This window comes from Plectropomus leopardus, chromosome 1, assembly GCF_008729295.1.
Source record: "Plectropomus leopardus isolate mb chromosome 1, YSFRI_Pleo_2.0, whole genome shotgun sequence".
Taxonomy (NCBI): domain Eukaryota; kingdom Metazoa; phylum Chordata; class Actinopteri; order Perciformes; family Serranidae; genus Plectropomus; species Plectropomus leopardus.
Genome location: NC_056463.1, coordinates 27,731,458 through 27,746,842, shown reverse-complemented (window position 1 = coordinate 27,746,842; position 15,385 = coordinate 27,731,458). Strand labels below are relative to the sequence as shown.

The 15,385-nt window shown below is 40.2% G+C and overlaps 1 protein-coding gene across 4 annotated transcripts in view; it reads left to right on the top strand.

Moving 5' to 3' along the window:
• Nucleotides 1–13,373, top strand: part of myo5aa (myosin VAa) — a 65,415-nt gene extending 52,042 nt beyond the window's left edge. For 2 of the 4 annotated variants that reach the window (XM_042513310.1, XM_042513231.1), the window contains 11 exons: nt 3,537–3,735; nt 4,190–4,255; nt 4,683–4,776; nt 4,882–5,031; nt 5,428–5,582; nt 5,858–5,947; nt 6,820–6,970; nt 7,083–7,365; nt 7,489–7,663; nt 7,799–7,879; nt 8,435–13,373. In XM_042513310.1, the coding sequence (XP_042369244.1) occupies nt 3,537–3,735; nt 4,190–4,255; nt 4,683–4,776; nt 4,882–5,031; nt 5,428–5,582; nt 5,858–5,947; nt 6,820–6,970; nt 7,083–7,365; nt 7,489–7,663; nt 7,799–7,879; nt 8,435–8,587 (1,597 nt within the window). In that variant the 3' untranslated portion in view covers nt 8,588–13,373. The remainder of the gene's footprint in view (nt 1–3,536; nt 3,736–4,189; nt 4,256–4,682; nt 4,777–4,881; nt 5,032–5,427; nt 5,583–5,857; nt 5,948–6,819; nt 6,971–7,082; nt 7,366–7,488; nt 7,664–7,798; nt 7,880–8,434) is intronic. The other 2 variants (XM_042513455.1, XM_042513385.1) reach the window with 1 other exon arrangement.
• The last annotated feature ends 2,012 nt before the right edge of the window (nt 13,374–15,385 follow it).

The following is a 15,385-nucleotide window of genomic DNA, read 5'->3' as shown; positions in this document are numbered from 1 at the left end:
AAAATACCGCAGTATCTCTGAACTGCATGTACACGTCGCATCACAAAAAACTAAATATTAAGCTACTGAACATTTATAAGTTTTACAGTTACCAGTAAAGTAAAGGGACTTTTATGCTTAAAGAAACCTATCTATCTATTTTTTTTTAATTTGTATCTGATCAAGCTCTTGTGCCATTATTAACAAACAATAATATATGTGCAAGAAATGTGTGGATGTGTTTGTGAAAGCTGACTTGTCCTGTGCAGATCTCCAAGGTACATTCGTAAGCCGTTGGAAGTCAATGATCTCCTGAGTAGGCTGAGGTAACCACTGAGACGTGGCCTATGCATCATGGAACAGAGCATGCATGGCCACGCTGATGCCAAACTGGGTTTCAAAATGTTACAGATGACTAATATTACAGAAGCTGAAACAGCTGATTCACGCCGTAGTGCTGATAAGAGCTTGGGTAGCTTTGCGTGGTGTTTGCTGCCCTAACAGCATGTGGAATAATGTAGCAGCTCTAGCTACAGTTCAGGTCTTACACATGCTCTCACAGACTGCGTTTACCAGGATCTGAGGTCAAGGAATGTGTGTTTGGCTTTGAAGTGTAAGATTCGTAGGTCTGCATGAGATTTTTATATTTCAGCATGAACAAGAGCAGAGTCTCTTAAACTGAAAGTAGTTTCTGTTTTTCCTCAAAACAAAGACACAAGAATGTTTTCAGTGGTTTCAAGAGCTCGGGTCGGTTTTTTGGAGATGCTGCAGAACTCCATATTTACAGTGAAGTGTTTACAAAATGTGCGGCATGAAAGCATGTAAGATGTCTGATCAAAAAAGGTTTATACGTAATCTTCAGTTGTAGTTTATTATCACAGATCTACAACACAAATTCCTCCCACTTTGACTTTTCTGCAGTGATAGTTTCAGTGCTGTTGTAGGAGGCGTCCTGTCTCAGCTTCATGGATGAGTTTGGCATAAATCCTGCATGAAAGCCCACTTATTTTCTTTGTTTGTTAAAGCACAGATGCACAGCGCAGTTTTAAGGAAGTGGAAGAAATATTGTTGCAAGGACCCATCATATTCACTTTTTTTGTTCCAATTTATTCCATGCCATTGGTCTCAAAATTCTGCACACATGCATGTCAAAGTGAGTACACACAGTAGGTAGCTAACTGCAGACATCTTCTCTGTTTCTAAGCAACATTTTTTAACATAAGTTAAGTAACAGTGTCGAGGGAGACTCTTTTGTTATTGTTATTTATCAGAGTTACGTAAAAAGTTGCACTGTGCATCATGGCTTTATCCCTCTGTTACTACCATGTTGCTCCCTGTGTTGCTTGTGACTTTCTTTGTTCATACACTGACATAAGTGGAGAATATTTAATACACAGTAGCTACACTTTGGTCACTGTTGGGATCACCAGTGCAGTGAATCAGAAAACATGAATCAGGAGGTATCAGCATAATTAAAATGCATCCAATTAATTTTTTCTTCAGTTAAAGCATGAAGAAGATTGAGGCCTTTCCAGGTTTTGCTCCACAGAGACATCCAGTACACCTCAAACTCCAGATAGTTTAGCTTTAAATTGGACAGTGTTGTTACATACACACATACTTCTACCCCACGCAACCATCCAGCTTTTTCTTTTGTTATTTGTTGTTCATGTTCCTTTTGTGTTGTGTGTCGGTCAGATCTGCCGCTCCAGACTTCCATAAGCTGAATGAGGACGGAGAGCTGTGGCTGGTTAATCAGGGCTTAAAGGAAACCATCAGGTGTAATTGTGTTTTAAAGCCACTTTCAATTTTGAGCATGATTCGTTTGCCTTTTCTCAGGAAAGGATGTATGCTGCTGTTTTTCTTTATTCCCCTCTTTTCACTCTCTCTCTCTCTCTCATACACTTTTTATTCACCTTTCAGCATTTCGATGTATTTTGTCCTGTATCAGGACATGTGAGATTGCTTGTGTCCTTTAGGAGACTTATTAGAATTTAAAAGCTGTTTTTAGCACCAAATTCAAAACGCAAAAATGTATGGAGCTGGTAAGTTTGGTGTTGTGCTATAGAGTTATCTTATTATGTAGCTTACTTGAGTATTATCAATATTAATGTAAAAAACATAATTTGTCACACTCTCTACCCACACAGTACTTTTCAGGACTGTGTACTCAGTAAAAGTTATATACAATTACCCAGAGATGTTGCATAATTAATAATAACACAAGGTTTTGGGTTGGTTTCCTTTTGTTTTTAACAAAATGCAGCCGACTTCGTCTTCATTATGTCACTAACCTTGTTTAGTCACATAAGAAATGATACAGCTTTTTGTAATATATTCCTTAATATTCACTCGCTTCAAATAATGTTGGCAATGTATTATGCTGCGTTCACATGAAATCATAGTGGAGGTAGACAGCAAACCGGATATCATTTCGTCATTTCCTCCATGATAGAATTTACAACCAGATGTTCCACAGCTCTTTCACTCGAGGGGATAACACGGCCATCTAGACGAATACTGGACATATATAGAAAAATTGCTTAAATTAATAAATATCCATTTTGTTTGTTTCTTATATATTTTATGCCATTCTTTTTAAACTATACGGCATCACCATCACAACATATTGTTATCATGTTTAGTTTTACCTTCCAGCTGTTCCTTCAGACTTTTTGTTTGTTTGTTTTGCCCATGTTGCTCAGAAGATGTTGTCTGCCGTTTACGCTGGGCCTGATTCAGTGTGAACACAGCATAATACTTTTGTGCTGTGACATATACACAGCTCACTTACTAATGTACAAGCAGTTTAAACACAGTGAGAAAAACTTGTTTTTCCTGATTTTTAAAAACAAACCCTAAGAATTGTTCACAAACATTATATGACTTCGATCTGAGCGCTCAGGACCTTCAGTGCTGAACCTGTCAATTCTTTTTCTTTACAGAGAATTTTTTCTTAAAATTTCAAACATTTTTTAGAGAATTCAATTTTATTGCTGTTCTGGTTATATTAGGCGAAAGTCTCACTGATTGTTGGTTAACTTATTGCCACCGACCTTGATAAAACTAACTGACTGAGTGTGAAGTTACCAAACTTGTGTGAAGTGATCCATGAACAGTTTGGGAAGCAGGTCCCACCTCCCTCTTAAGCAAGAAACTGAACCTCTGTCAGCTCTACCTGCTCTGTTGCCCAGCCTGACCTCTGATCACGGAGTCGGCAGAGTTAATACGAGTGTTCAGAGAGGCTGACCTCTGGGCTGCTGTTAATGTCTGCACAGCATGCTGCTGTCCTGCGTCACCACACCGCGGTGAAAACCTGTTCACTCACTGTTTATTCTTCTTTCTTTACACACAGTAATACTGATTTCTTTTCCTTTCCTCCTCCCATGTCCTCTCTCATTATTCCCCATTCTCTCCTCTATCTCACCCCATCTCCCCTCTGTCTTTGTTAACTTCCCCTCGCCTGTCACACACATCCTCATTTTTCCTCATCCCTTCATCTCTTTGGCACACCTCCTCCCTTCTTCTTGTTCTGGTCTTGTCCTCCCCCACCACAGGTTACTGGAGCACCAGCTGCAGACTCAGCGGAGAAGTTACGATAACGAGGTGGAGTCGTTGCGAGGCGAGCTGCAGAATGTCAAGGAGGAGAACAACCGTCAGCAGCAGCTCTTGGCCCAAAACCTCCAGCTGCCTCCAGAGGCCCGCATCGAAGCCAGCCTGCAGCACGAGATCACCCGACTCACCAACGAGAACCTGGTACGCTGCAACACACACACTGATACACACAGGCTGAGGAAGAGTAGAACTTCAGCTTTAACCTGACACACAACAGCAAAACTTACCCCCCATACACGCACACACACACACACACACACACACAGAGGCAGAATCCCATACATACAGGTAAAAATGTTAATATTAAAAGTATGAGGTTAGGAAGTTAAATGTTAATGTAACATGCAAAAAGGTATTAAAGCAGAAATCAGCTGAATGTTTGTGAAAAAGGAGCCAGGAGATATTACAGCATTTTTTTTCTCCAACTGAACATAAATTTCATATTGAAATAGTCAAATATAAACACATTAATGGAGCATGGCATATGTAACTAAAGCTGTTTGGGTTGGTGGTTTCATTCCCACTTGGACCACCCGTACGAAAAACTGAAACACTGTCACACACACTCATTTGTGTGGGTGGTGTCACCTGACAGGAACTCCTGGCTGAAGACCCCACAGCATCCCGAGAGGCTCGAGTCATCATTTTACGACGGATGGTTGTATGTAGAGAGTGTGTGTGCATGCATGAGTGTTTGCATGTTATAGAGCTAACTGAGGTTTTGTGTTTTGAATAAAGCAGCGCTGAGTGTCGCTCTAACTCTCCACAGCGGCGTCTTCTAACACACAGCGGAGCAGCTCTGCACCTTTTTCCTGTTTCTAACAGCCAGCGAGTCTCTTCCTCTGAAAAACAATCAGCACAGCAGCTCTTATCTTGATCTAAAGTCTCCCCTCACTGCCCCTGTTTGTTTGTTTGTTTGTTTCCAAGACTTTGGCCAAAGCAAAGCAGAAGTTTTGGAGCGTTCCTTTTTACCTCTGCAGTGTGACAGTGTGAAGCAGAGAAGTCAGATGCTTTCCATTTGACCTCACGAGTCTTTCTTTTCTTTATCTTTTTATCTCTTTATCACTCCAACCCTCGGCCCGTTTCAGGATCTAATGGAGCAACTGGAGAAGCAGGACCGAACCATCCGCAAGCTCAAGAAACAGCTGAAGGTTTACTCCAAGAGGATCGGAGAGATGGGAGGTACAGGAGCAATCATCGGCCAGCGAAGGCTTTACAGTCTGTTCATATATGTATTTGAGTGCAACCGTACTGGATAGTGACTGTCATGTCTTGTGTTTCTCTCAGCGGGTCAAACCGAGGGACAGACGTCTCCAGGACAGATGGTGGACGAGCCGATTCACCCCGTCAACATTCCACGCAGGGAGAAAGATTTCCAGGGCATGCTGGAGTACAAGAAGGAGGATGAGCTCAAACTGGTCAAGAACCTTATCCTTGGTAAGATCCAAAGAGCAGCAGCAGGTGGAAATTCAAATGAAAAAATGATGATTTCAAAATCTATAAACTTTAACTAGGTTATTGAAGGATCTTTTGGGGTCCTTCTATGGTTTCAGTTTGACAAACCACTAAGGCTAGCTTGAAACTGTTCCACCTTTTAAGATAACTTTAAAGCTTAAAGCAACATTATGCAAGAATTGGTGTTTTTGCGATTTGGTGCCCCTCCAGTTTTTTTACAGTGGTACAGCGCTGTCATAAATTCTGGCACTCAGTTAGCGACTTTAGTAACTCAAATTCAGCCAGTGCATACTCCAAGCTTTGTATGACAGCAAAAACTTCTATTCGAAAGTTCTTCTCAGTGCATCACTGAACTTGTTCTTCCTCTTGTCTCTCCAGAGCTGAAGCCTCGTGGTGTAGCTGTTAATCTGATCCCAGGTCTTCCAGCTTACATCTTGTTCATGTGTCTGCGACATGCAGACTATGTCAATGATGACCAGAAGGTCCGCACGCTGCTCACTTCAACCATCAACAGTATCAAAAAGATTTTAAAGGTTTGTACACTGTGTGTGTGTGTGTGCGTGCGTGCGTGCGTGTGTGCGTGCGTGCGTGTGAGTGGCAGTGGTGCTCATATAAAATGTAAGCTGACTGTAGAAGTAAGTAAAGCCTAAAGGGTAGGATGGTGAGAGTTTGGGGCAATCTGTGCAGAGTTTAGTAGAATTACATGTTGTTAATTAAATGCTGCTTTTCCGTAATTTCTCATAGAGTTACAGTATGATTTTTACCAACTGGTTTACTGACTCCAGTCTTTACTTCCTCTTCCTATCAGAAACGAGGAGACGACTTTGAGACGGTCTCCTTCTGGCTGGCGAACACCTGCCGCTTCTTACACTGTCTGAAACAATACAGCGGAGACGAGGTGAGACTGATATTATGCATACTTACATAGAAACCGTCCCACTTAAATATTTTTACTTGGAAAAAAATCTACCAACCAGTGGAGAAAAAAAATAAGAGCTCTAAGTAACTGGAGATTGTTTCTGTATTGTGTGTAAAAAAAAAAAATCACCATAGTTTTGATTGTGTCAGCTTTTGTACTTATAGAAAGTAGAAAAGCTGACATTTATGTAAAAAAAAATATAGATTAGAATGGAAGAGCATTTTAATCCAGCTGTTGGGGATTGTTTAGACATGTACTTCATGTACATCATTTAAGAAAAATGAGACCAAGACGACAAGAGAAGGCTGCTGTAACAGTTTCAGTGTAACGACTAATTATAAGATCCCATACTCTCTACAAAAAAAAACTCAGTTGGTCTACAGAATCAAACAGAAAGACTGATTAGTTAAGTTCCCCAACTGACTGCAAAACAGGAGAAAAACCTGAAGCAAAAAAAATGGCAGAAAACTCCCACAAGACTTATTTAAGTTACTGGGACTATTTGAACGAAACACTCCTTTTAGAAATTCAGCTAATAGCTATGTAGCTACCAGAGTTATATTACAGCACTACTGAAAAATTGAAAGAGGCTCAGGTGGGTGATCCAGGCAGACCTGCTGTCAGTTTTATAACCGAGTCCTGCTCCCTGCTAATTGGTCCAGGATATATGGCGGGAATGGAAGTGGAAAGAAAGAGGGTGTAGGGGCCGGGTTGGAATTTCTTCAAATAGAGGCCAAAGGAAAATCAGTGGATGCAGAGACAACATTTTTCCTTTCCTTTTCACATGCACACGATCTTTTCATTTTAAAGATTTTTTTAACCCTGTATCTGCCTGTGTCTGTGTGTTTTAGGCCTTCATGAAGCACAACACGACGAGGCAGAATGAACACTCACTGTCCAACTTCGACCTGGCAGAGTACAGACAGGTGATCAGTGACCTGGCCATCCAGATCTACCAGCAGCTCATCAAATGCATGGAGAACATCCTCCAGCCCATGATAGGTGTGTGCATGCACATGTCTGAGTGTGTGTGCTCAAACAAGCTAATGCCATGCAGTACTGATAGTAATGTAAAGATACAAGTACCTACTAATTATATGTGTGTTTCCTTCAGTCTCTGGCATGCTTGAACACGAGACCATCCAAGGCGTGTCAGGGGTGAAGCCCACAGGCCTCCGTAAGCGGACGTCTAGTATCGCTGATGAGGGCACCTACACCCTGGACTCCATCCTGCGACAGCTCAACGCCTTCCACTCCACCATGTGTCAGCACGGCACCGACCCCGAGCTCATCAAGCAGGTGGTGAAGCAGCAGTTCTACATCATCGGAGCAGTCACCCTCAACAACCTGCTGCTGCGCAAGGACATGTGCTCCTGGAGCAAAGGCATGCAGATCAGGTAGGAGACGTCGTGGTACAGAGGGGAGCTCCCGAGTGTGGCTGGTTTGCTCCATGTATTTGTAGTCTGTGTGTATGCTTTGAGCACTTAACTCATGATGTGTGTGTGTGTGTGTGTGTGCAGGTACAATGTCAGCCAGTTGGAGGAGTGGCTCAGAGACAAAGGTCTGATGACATGTGGAGCCAAGGAGACTCTGGAGCCTCTGATCCAGGCTGCTCAGCTGCTGCAAGTGAAGAAAAAGACTGACGAGGACGCTGAGGCCATCTGCTCCATGTGCCTGGCCCTCACCACTGCTCAGGTAAACCGTCCCGTCATTTATTACACCACATTCAAAGAACCGGACCTCAGTCTGTTTAAAATTTAAAAAAAAAAAAAAAAAACAGCCACTGGAGGTAAAACGTGTTAAATGCTGGATAACCTTTCTGTGTTTCAGATTGTGAAAGTCCTGAACCTCTACACTCCAGTAAATGAGTTTGAGGAGAGAGTGTCAGTTGCATTCATACGAACCATACAGGTAATTTATCCCAGAAAAACTGTTTTTTCGGACATACTTTTTTTTTTTTTTATCAACCTACAGTATAAACATTAAGGAAATGAGTGCACCAAGAAGACCACCTGAAAATTTTCCATTTTTTATCTCATTTTTCAGGCATGAAAAAGTCTGGTATCAAAAAGATCCTTGAAAGTTTTGGGAAAAAAATTGAATTTTGTAGTAGTGTTTAATGAAATTAATTTTTACAGCAATTTTCCATGATGGTGTCTATGATGGTTTCTGGTTTAGTTTCTATTGCTAATGATGCAATATATCACTAATATGTATCGACATGTAGCACTTTTCTTTTTTTTTACTATATACATTAATAATAATACAATAATTATCATTAGGAATAAAGTTAACTCTACAGTTCTGTCCGTGTAATTGGTCTGTGAATGGTCAAGAAAAGTTCATTGTAGGTCCTTGGAAAGTCATGGAAAAGCCTAGCAATTTCTCCATTAAAATGTGTGGGAATCCTGATTTTGACTGCATATTAATTATGTCCATCTCATTTTCTCCTCTTTTTCCATTCAGACTCGCTTGCGAGACCGCTGTGAGAGTCCACAGTTGTTGATGGACACGAAGATGATTTACCCGGTCACTTTCCCGTTCAACCCTTCCTCGCTTGCCCTGGAAACCATCCAGATCCCTAGTTCGCTCAACCTTTCATTCCTCACTCGCGTCTAAACCGAGGCCCCATGAGACGACTCTAAACCCTGCGGCGTTTTCGATATATTGGCCACAATTGAAATTGCAAGTCACATGACACTCACAGGCCCAAAAAGACTTTTACACAGTCATCACAAGAGAAATTTTTAAAATCAGTGTTACAAACACTCCAAAATTAGGCTTTGTATGAACACAATTTGAGCAATTATCTCACAAAAAGTTTACTGAAAAGTCTCAAAGAGCTTCTGATTCAAAACACAGCTTACAGTCCTCCTAAAATATATGTCTTGAACCTGGACACACGCAGAATTAAACACATAAACCCCACCACATGATGAACTATCAACATGCATCTGTACAATACTTACATCCTCTGAACACAAACATGCACGCCCACACTCAAGTGCACCTTCTCTCTTACAAAACGCACAAATACACACAACAGCTAAACAGTTGCCGCCGCTGGTTTGAATCTGGCTGTTAAGCGCCCTCGTCCATCCACTGCTTGTATAAACGCCTGCCTGTTAGAGAAGCCACAGGACCAGATCAATGCCTCCAGTGCTCGCTCTCCATCGACACCTGGGTCTGTCTTAGTGGTCTTGACTCTGGTTACCCCTCCTCTGTGTTTCAACTAGCTGTTAAGATAGTTCTTCTCGTCATCGTCTCGTTCTCTGGTGAGAATGTATGTACCAATGCACAGGAGCGAGCCCATAAAGGAGATGTCAAGACCTCACAAACAGGAATAACTCGATAAGTGTAGTTTGATGTGTTGGGTCTCTGTGTAATGGGCAAAGTGAGTTCTGAGTCCGAAGCCAGCTGAGTGATGTTGCACTAAAGTTAGCTCTCTCCACCTGGACCAGGCGTCGTTCTGTATCCTGTCATTTTACTCTCTGGACACAGTCAAGCTCAGACAGAACTCATCGTCTGTACTATATTATTTATACATATATAAATATGAATAATATATATCATGTATTTTATTTATTGCATTTATGTCCGTCCCCACCCTCCCTTTTTTAGAGTAGAAGCTTTCTGCAGAAAAATGTGTCCGATATACGAAAGATGGGACCACCAAGAGTAACAGCTTTGTAAGGACAGTTTTAGGCTATTTATGTCAATATCAGGTAAATGATGTAGTATAGCTGAAGGAGTGCCGGCACAGGCGATTAATTGTTAGGTCACATCTTTACTTAGAGATGTCACTTTATCCTGTTTATCCTGCATTTCAGGCAGATGAAGTGTAGCATGGGTTTAACTGAGGACAGATTTAGAAGGTACAAGGTTTAAGCTCTGACCTGCTACAGTCGACACTGTTTACAGCTGTGACCAGAGCGGAGCGTCACAACAGACACTGGCACACACATAACGCGACACTTACTGCTGTATCGTCGGGAGTTTTGCAATCTTGGTTGTTTCCTCTCTCTTCTCTGGTCACAGCTCTAGTCAGAGCTTTGAAACTGTTTTACTATTATCAACGTGGAACTATTTATTTCAGTATTGTTATTTTCTTAAGTATCAAAGGTATGTATATCGTGAAGCCATGTACGAATGAGCAACGTGGGCAGAAAAGGTTTCTCTGAGGTTGGTTTTAGGAGATTTTGTCTCAATTCTGTCCAGCTTTGAAACAATGCTTTGTGCTTTATTCCCACACTAAAGGGCAGTGTCCACCAAAGTGTTTTGTTTTTTTTCTGAGGCCAATGTATATTTTTAATTATTTGCAATGGGAGCACTACATATTTATGTTACTTTACAAAGACCAGCAGTGTGATGAGGCGCTGAGATTCTGCACTGATCACTGCATGTTTGGCTTTTTTTTATGCAGAGAGTTGAAAAATGTTAATCTTTGGGTTAAAAGCCTTTTACCCAGCGATCCCAGTGTTTACTACAGAATGAAAGTGAAAATGTGTTTGTATGTGTGGGGTGGTTCCCCTTTTGAATGCATGTGTGTCCCTTTCTATCACTCTGTGTCCCCCTCTGTAAATTCGGAGGTTTTTGTGGGTCCGTGACACAAGCTCCGCATGAGTACTTTTTTCCTCAGCAGCAGTGTGTGACTCTCAAGGTGGATATTTGATCTGTCCGTCCCATCCATCGACCTGATCCATTCAGATCTCATCAGATCAGGTCGATGGATGGGAGGAGCAGCTGTTGTGGGTGAATCCAAACTTTATAGACAAATATATATATATATATATATATATATATATATATATATATATATATATATATATATATATATATATATATATATATACACAGTTGAGTAGGGTCAAATATCATGAAGACCAACAATCACATCTTACATGTTAAAGTGCAGAACAACAACAACAACAATGGAGGAAAGAGACATTAATATACTGCACGCATATTAATATATGTTTCCTCTCATGAACCCACACAGAACCGCAGGTTTGTCCTCCCGCTGCATGCTTCAGCCTTACCTTTATCCTTTTAGCAAATTTACCTTCCGTCAACTTATTTACTTCCGCAGTTATGCCAGATGCAACCAAAGTGTCTCAAATGAAAATACGCTGCAACTCCAAAGCACTCTCAAGCGCTCCTGGCTGAGTGTTTCCCAGTTCTCAGCTAAGAAAAAGATGCTTTGGTGGACACAGGGCCTAACAGCAGCTTTGGGGAGCGATTTCTCTCCTATACGTCCACCCTATGCCTTTCAGTTTAGTGGCCAAGAACGGACAGCACGGGCGTTTATTATCAAAAACAACAGAATATGTGGAACTACTTTTTTTACGTCTCACTTGCACTGCAGGTTAAGTTTAGAGTTACTGACATAAAATATTTTTTTTGTTGTTGTTTTTTGGTGCCCTAATTTGTTTTGGTTCAGATTTCCAGATATATTTGGCACTTCCTTTTAAAGGCTGAGGGTGATTTTGCACCCATTGCTCAGTCAGTATGGCAACAGTGTGGTATGATAACTGCACAGCATGAGCTGCTGCTGCTGCCCTCATCTAACTTGCATGGGCTTGGCTTTACCAGCATTACCAGTTACCAGAAATGAACCAGCATGCTGTTTTTGTCTGTTTGTTTGAGAGGCCTTGGTGAAGCTGAGAGTCAATGGATGACTGTTGTTTCAAAATGTCTGCATTCACATTGTCCTCGCTGCCTCGTGTTTAGCACTTTTGTCCATTTACTTCCTGTTGTGCCATTAGTATTACCAGTTAACCAAATTTGCCTCTTGCCCTCATGTGAACCTCATTTTTTGCCGAATGACCTTACCCTCTCACAAAGATATTTCACTTTCATGGTAAAGGTGCTTTCGTTAATAGGAGATTTTGAATGGTCACCAGAGCTGGATTTTTTTTTCTTTTTTTGTGTTTTGCTTAGTTTGAAACCAACCAACCAAGGAAGCATAAATCCAAATGATTTTGCAGAAGAGATGAGTGAGATATCAGTAAACATGATGTCAGAGGCTGTGGTGAAGGTGCAGTATATGCTGAGAAATAAAACTATGTTTTATCTAATTAAATGCCATAAGAAGCAGACCGCTTTTGCTCCGACAGGAACAAGCTACAGACAGAAGCAAATTGTAAGTGGAGTAAAGAGAACATTAGTATGTGAAGTTGTTTTGTGTTGCACTTGTGTTTGAGAATAATTTGATATCCATAAGCTCTCATTGGGACCACGTGTTATTAATCTGCTTTTTGTTCTTTCGTTTGGATTAATAGGTAGGTTATGGTTTGTGTAAAGAGTACATATCTGTGGCAAGAAACACGGTAAATGAAGGAATATAATTAACCATATGAATGTTTCAAATTGTTAATTAAGTGTATCATTATTTAGCTGCACATTGTCAGACAAAGCCTTATCTGAATTATCTGATATCTGAATGACTGAAACACATGATCGACTTTGTGGCATTGTTTTGCTCTTTCAGTGTAGTTTTTTTTTCCACTGTAAAATGAATATAAATTGTTTAATGTGATCATTTTTATTTTGATAAGGTGTCCTTTTGTCCTACAGTTGGTGTCACAGATGGGTTTCATTGTTTAGCCTTCAGTCCAAATGCACTTTTTAGACATTTCTAAGGAAGTCATTAAAACGATGGATAAGAACTGTAAAAAAAAAAAAAAAAACAAAAAAAGAAGAAGAAGAAGAAAAAAACACCTTTCCTGTTTAACTCCTTTTTACACCTTTTTATGGAGCTGTAGCCCATTAAGCTTCCTCCACCACTTTCCCTGTGTGAGTAGAGCGCTTCACTTTCTTAATCAGTGATTTTTCTGGCTTTTTTTATTACAACTATCAGTTAAGGCCATTCACAGGTAATGGATTGCATTCAGCACGAGCCTTCTCACCCTTGGTCGGTCTCTCTTTGTGGACTGATGGATTGAGAGTGGGAATGCTGGTCTCATTAAAAAAACACATACGCTCTTTCACTGGTTCGTATAGTTGAGCAGAGCTGCAGGGTCTTGTTCCCCTGGGCTTCTCTTGGGCTCTCAAACAGGAGAAAGTGTCATTCCTTCACTCTGCGATTTTACATTAAGGAGAGAGTTGGTTGTATGATACGACGTTGACATTATAAATGACCATTGTTCTTATCAGCACTAGCGTTGATTGTGCCATTTTAAAACGTTCAAAACAGGAGATATATCATCACCCTCAGCTGTTGTGGTACTGGTGTGAACATGCTGAAGCCAGTACCAAATGTTTCCCCTCTGACCCACGTGTACATTTGACAAACTGGACTGTTTGTAGTTTCTGGTAGCTGTGCTTAGTGAATGTGTTCACCGTTAAGAAACTAAGAAACTTGGAATAAACTGTCAAATCTGTAAAAGTAAAATAAAAGAATTCAGCACTGTTGGATTGTTTCTGGGAGATTACTTCTGTTTTTTTTTTCTTATTCTTAAAGGGCAAGGGCTATTTTATTTCTATTCAAATAATAATATAAAATAAAATATTGCAATCAAGGGATTCAGTACTTGAGAAAAATGCATTAGATTAAATAAAAAGGGTTGGGTTGTTTTATTAGATATATACATTTAATTTAAATTAAAGGGAAAAAACTGTAAACACATTTTACATTTTTAATCAGTGCATTTGTCTCTGCAGCTCGGCTTACAGTTCCTGCTCATTTCCATCAGAGGGCGCCACTGTCACAGAAAGCAGCACCTGACAGGTAAAACTGAACTTTTAAAGTTTCTAAAACCTATTTTGTTCATTATTAAACATTTTGTTCTCAACTGAACTGAAACAATTGAACAATTATTAACAGCATGACAGACTGCAATGAAGATAAAATGATTAAATAATGTAAAGCCAATGATTAAAACTTAAAAGCTAAGCCTATACCACATAAAAATGCAGCAATGTACAGAAAGGTGATGCCATGCTTGTGTGACATAAAATATCACCTTTAAATTGAGATTAGCAAGGTAATATTTTTAACTGTATATTACAACAAGGAAGCGTATAATGTGCAGTTACGTTAAGTCATGCATTTAAAGTGAAAAATAAATAACATTATAGATTTAAAATATTAAATCTATAATGTGTACTGGATTAGAGTGTAAATGTACCTTGCCCAGGCCTGGCAGGTAATGCTGCAGAGCAGAGTCACAGCTTAAACACTTCACTAAGAAGCTTACTGTTCTCTCTCTGACAATCCTCTTCACTGGAAAAACTCAACTTAGTTCTCTGGGGGCAAGTAGCTGCTGTACCGAGAGGCAAAAACATTCTCTTGTCAGGTAAGGCTTTATTTTTGAGATGGCAGCTGTTTGTGGAAATAATGTTTTTACACACTGATGTTGGTGATTTTGTGTATACATGTGGGTTGAAAGTATGAAATCTGTTGTGCAGATGTGACTAGAGATTGTAGTGTTTATAACTTTTGATGAATCAGCCTGGATGGAGTTTGAAAGTGGCAAATCTTTTCAGTTTCTGCTGAGGTATGCTCTTCACATTTTGCACAAAAAATATGACTATTTCTAACAGTAGTGGCGAGTTTACTTACGATCAGTTGAGTTGGGCATTAATGATTGAGAGGTACTTATATATATAAAATGAACTTCCATCTCTTCACAAGGCTGCAGTTCCTGGTTAATAGCATGTTTGCCAACATTTTTGCAAAATCTAAATGAACAAAATGAAGGAAACTACATATATTATTATGCTTAAATGTGTTTAATGAGATATACAGTATTAATATGTTTATGGTGGGAAGAAATGTAATTAGAGAACATGTCACAGTATAGTACATCTACAGTAGTTATGACATGAGGATTTTTGATGTGAAAAGTCATATTTCATTTGTATTTGATTTTGCTCTGTATTTTATTCTGAGTGTACTGAATATATGTGCAGTTCCCAGAATAGCTGCTGCTATTCTCTGGAGCTCGAAGAAGGATAAGCCTGGAGTAGATTACCAACTACTTATCTTCTAGCCCAGACACACACATACACACACCCACACACACACACACTCACTCAACAGGCCGTGGTCACAGCCCAGTACAAAAATCAAAAGAGCTCCAAAATATCTTCAACCTGTAGTCTAAGCCGATTGAAAGACTCTTTATGTTTGTGTCTGTATTCTCCACAGGGCGTGTTAGTGATCATCCTCAGCCATGTGTGACCAGACGTTTGTGGCGGCCACTTTTGGCCCCTGCGACAGCTGTGGGAAAGCCAGTCCTCTTATGAACATCTACATTAAGTCCGAGGCCATCAACTACTGCTCCTTCTGTGTGGAAGTGGTACGTTTTCAGCTTCTGATCACTAAAGAGCCATGAAATCATTTCATTGCAAATTGCAGCACTGAGTGCAGCAGCTGAAACTTAAAAAAAAAAAAAAAATTCATTTGAGTGAATG